Source organism: Salvia splendens, chromosome 8, assembly GCF_004379255.2.
Source record: "Salvia splendens isolate huo1 chromosome 8, SspV2, whole genome shotgun sequence".
Lineage (NCBI taxonomy): Eukaryota > Viridiplantae > Streptophyta > Magnoliopsida > Lamiales > Lamiaceae > Salvia > Salvia splendens.
Window position 1 is genome coordinate 30,012,506 of NC_056039.1, and position 2,607 is coordinate 30,015,112.

The window sequence follows — 2,607 nt, forward strand, 5'->3', positions numbered from 1 at the left end:
AATAATGAATTCGGACGATTTTTCATATTTGCAAGCATAAAATATAAAATAATAAATAAATACTGACAATAGGATTTGCCTTTATTTGTGGTGTTTTTATATTTATTCTTGATAATTGATATATTTGCAAACATAAAAATAAAAAACTAATACAAAATAGTAGTTAAAACTATATGGCAGACTTTAGGGTATCCCCCTGCATGTGGAAGGGTAGGAGGATAGAATGATGATGTGACGGAGCATAGAGCGCCCTATAGGGCGGACTATAGGGCGCCCCATTGTGGATGCTCTAATCGCGAAAATTCCAGCATTATCAATACCACAAAAAATTACAAACAAAAACTTTATTTATTTTAATACTAATACTAAACACAATTTTCTATTTAATGTACTCCATTACTAATATAGATAGTCATAAATTATAAATTAAACACAATTTTCTTATTTTATGTACCCACATATATAGGTTATAAATACAAATCACAATTTTTTTTTTAATTTTGTGTACCCAGTTAATATAGACCACGGACTTATATAACTCTTTAGAATATTTTAACTAGATGAAAAATGTCTGCATTTTGCTCTAAGCAAATTCATAATTGTAGGAGTACTATGTAAGAATGGAATTTACAAACACTAATTTTTTTTACTCTTAAGCATTAATAGTGATATAAATATTTGTGGTTATGTGATGTGACGAATTTCTGATCAAGCTGGCTGACTTGCATCATTTCATCTAGGATAGGAAATCTCGACATGGCCAAACTGAAAAAGAAAGATTTTATTGCAGGAAATGATATGAAAAACAAAATCAAAGGCGAATCTATACGAGCATATCTCATTAATAACGGCAGAAATTACAAAATTATTTTCGGATCCGAAAAAAGGAAAGAGTTCATTCAATAAAGTGACGAAGCCATTTCCGCAACAACACACGGATTAATTCATTAAAATTAGCAAGTTACCTTTGACTATTTATTTACACCATCACCACACATTTTGGCCACGCCCTTTCTACATAATTCCAAAACTACCCCTACCGTAGCTACACTTTCACTACAGAAAGATGAAACATTCCAGGGACACGAGCGGGTTTTCAAGCGACTCGTTGCTCCCATTCGTCGGTGGCCACTTGCTACCGCCACTCTCGTTCCCTCCATCCAACTTCCGGATCTTCTCCGCGGACCCGGGCGCGACCCGACCCGGTGATTTACCCGTTCTCCTCCTCGCCGATTGCGCCCGCCCGAGACCCGGATCCGCGCGCGTCACCGGCGACCTCGACCTTCTCCCGGAGCTCTCCCCTGTATCTCTTCTCCTCCCGTATCCGGATGCGGGCACGGGTCGGGCCCGACCCGGCGAGGGCTCGGATCTCCTTGCGGGAGATCTCCCTACCATTTTCTCTCTATGCAGCTCGCCGGAAAATAGCCTGCTCCTTGACCTCGCCGGAGACCGCTGCCGTAGCTCGCGCAATTCGGCTCTCCTGTCCGTGACGGATGTGGTAGCGCTGACGCTCTCGCTGAGAGAGCTGCAGATCTCGGACGCCTCTGACAGATCATCGGCGGTGAACTGCGGCTTGATGCCGACGGCGGCGTGGCGCTCCTTGTTTTTCAGCAGAGGCGCTGATTTGATGAACGGGCTCTCGTGCTTGCTGTGAAAATTCGGAATCGGAATTGGGGGTTTGGGGGTTTCGGAGAGGACTTCTTTGACTGTTTCGTCTTCGGCGAGAGGGTGGCTTGGGGGCGGCGATTTGCTAACGATGCCGTGTATGGTGGCGGAGGAGGGAATGTGGCCGGTTTTATGGGATGGATTGGATTTATTTGTGCTGATACAGCAGCCCATTGATGTTTTTGGGAGGAATGTGGGCGGTTTTCACATGCGACGGCGGTGGTGGAGAGGAGGGAGAATTGAATGATGAATGGAGAAGTGGTTGAGTGAGTGAGTGAGTGAGTGTTGTGAATTTATTGCGTTTGGAGGATAGAGGCTTTTGTGATTGGGAATTACATTAATAATTGTGAAATTAAGAGTAAGAAAATGGACATTGCTGTCTCAATTAATTTTGCATGACGTATTTTGTCTCTGCATCCATAGGATTCGTTGAATTCGAGAGGCAAAAGGACTAAATAATCATTAGATCTCATCTCCTTACAAAAATGGTCCCGCCAACATGCCATTTTCATATTTGTGCAAATTAGCTAATTTCATGAAACTAATTTGTTAATAATAAGTTACTCATTTTCATAAGTAACATTGACATAAATACCTTTTATGGCTTTTCATATAGTTATTTTAGGTATAATACTTACACATTATAAATCATTGCATTATAAATTGATGACGATTTTTAAACAAATTGATTTCAATCTCTAACACAAAGAGGCTAAAATCGCGAGAAAAAAAAAATCTTATTTGTGCTTCTGAATCTTAAAATGTATGACAAATCATTACGACAATCTTTAATATACTTTAGAAAAAGGACACATTTCAGTACAAAAATGCCCTAGCTAAAGGTTATTCTGGGCGTGCATTATATTATAAAGAACAAGTTAGAATATGTAAAAAAAAATAAAGTTAGAACATGTCTCCTGATCATTACACCGATCAATGTTT

At 40.0% G+C, this 2,607-nt stretch overlaps 1 protein-coding gene across 1 annotated transcript; it reads right to left on the reverse strand.

Moving 5' to 3' along the window:
• Positions 1-1,056: 1,056 nt before the first annotated feature.
• Positions 1,057-1,839, reverse strand: LOC121746053 (pre-mRNA-splicing factor CWC22-like). The gene has a single exon (XM_042139983.1). The coding sequence runs from the start codon at positions 1,837-1,839 to the stop codon at positions 1,057-1,059; it is 783 nt and encodes a 260-aa protein (XP_041995917.1).
• Between the last annotated feature and the right edge of the window lie 768 nt (positions 1,840-2,607).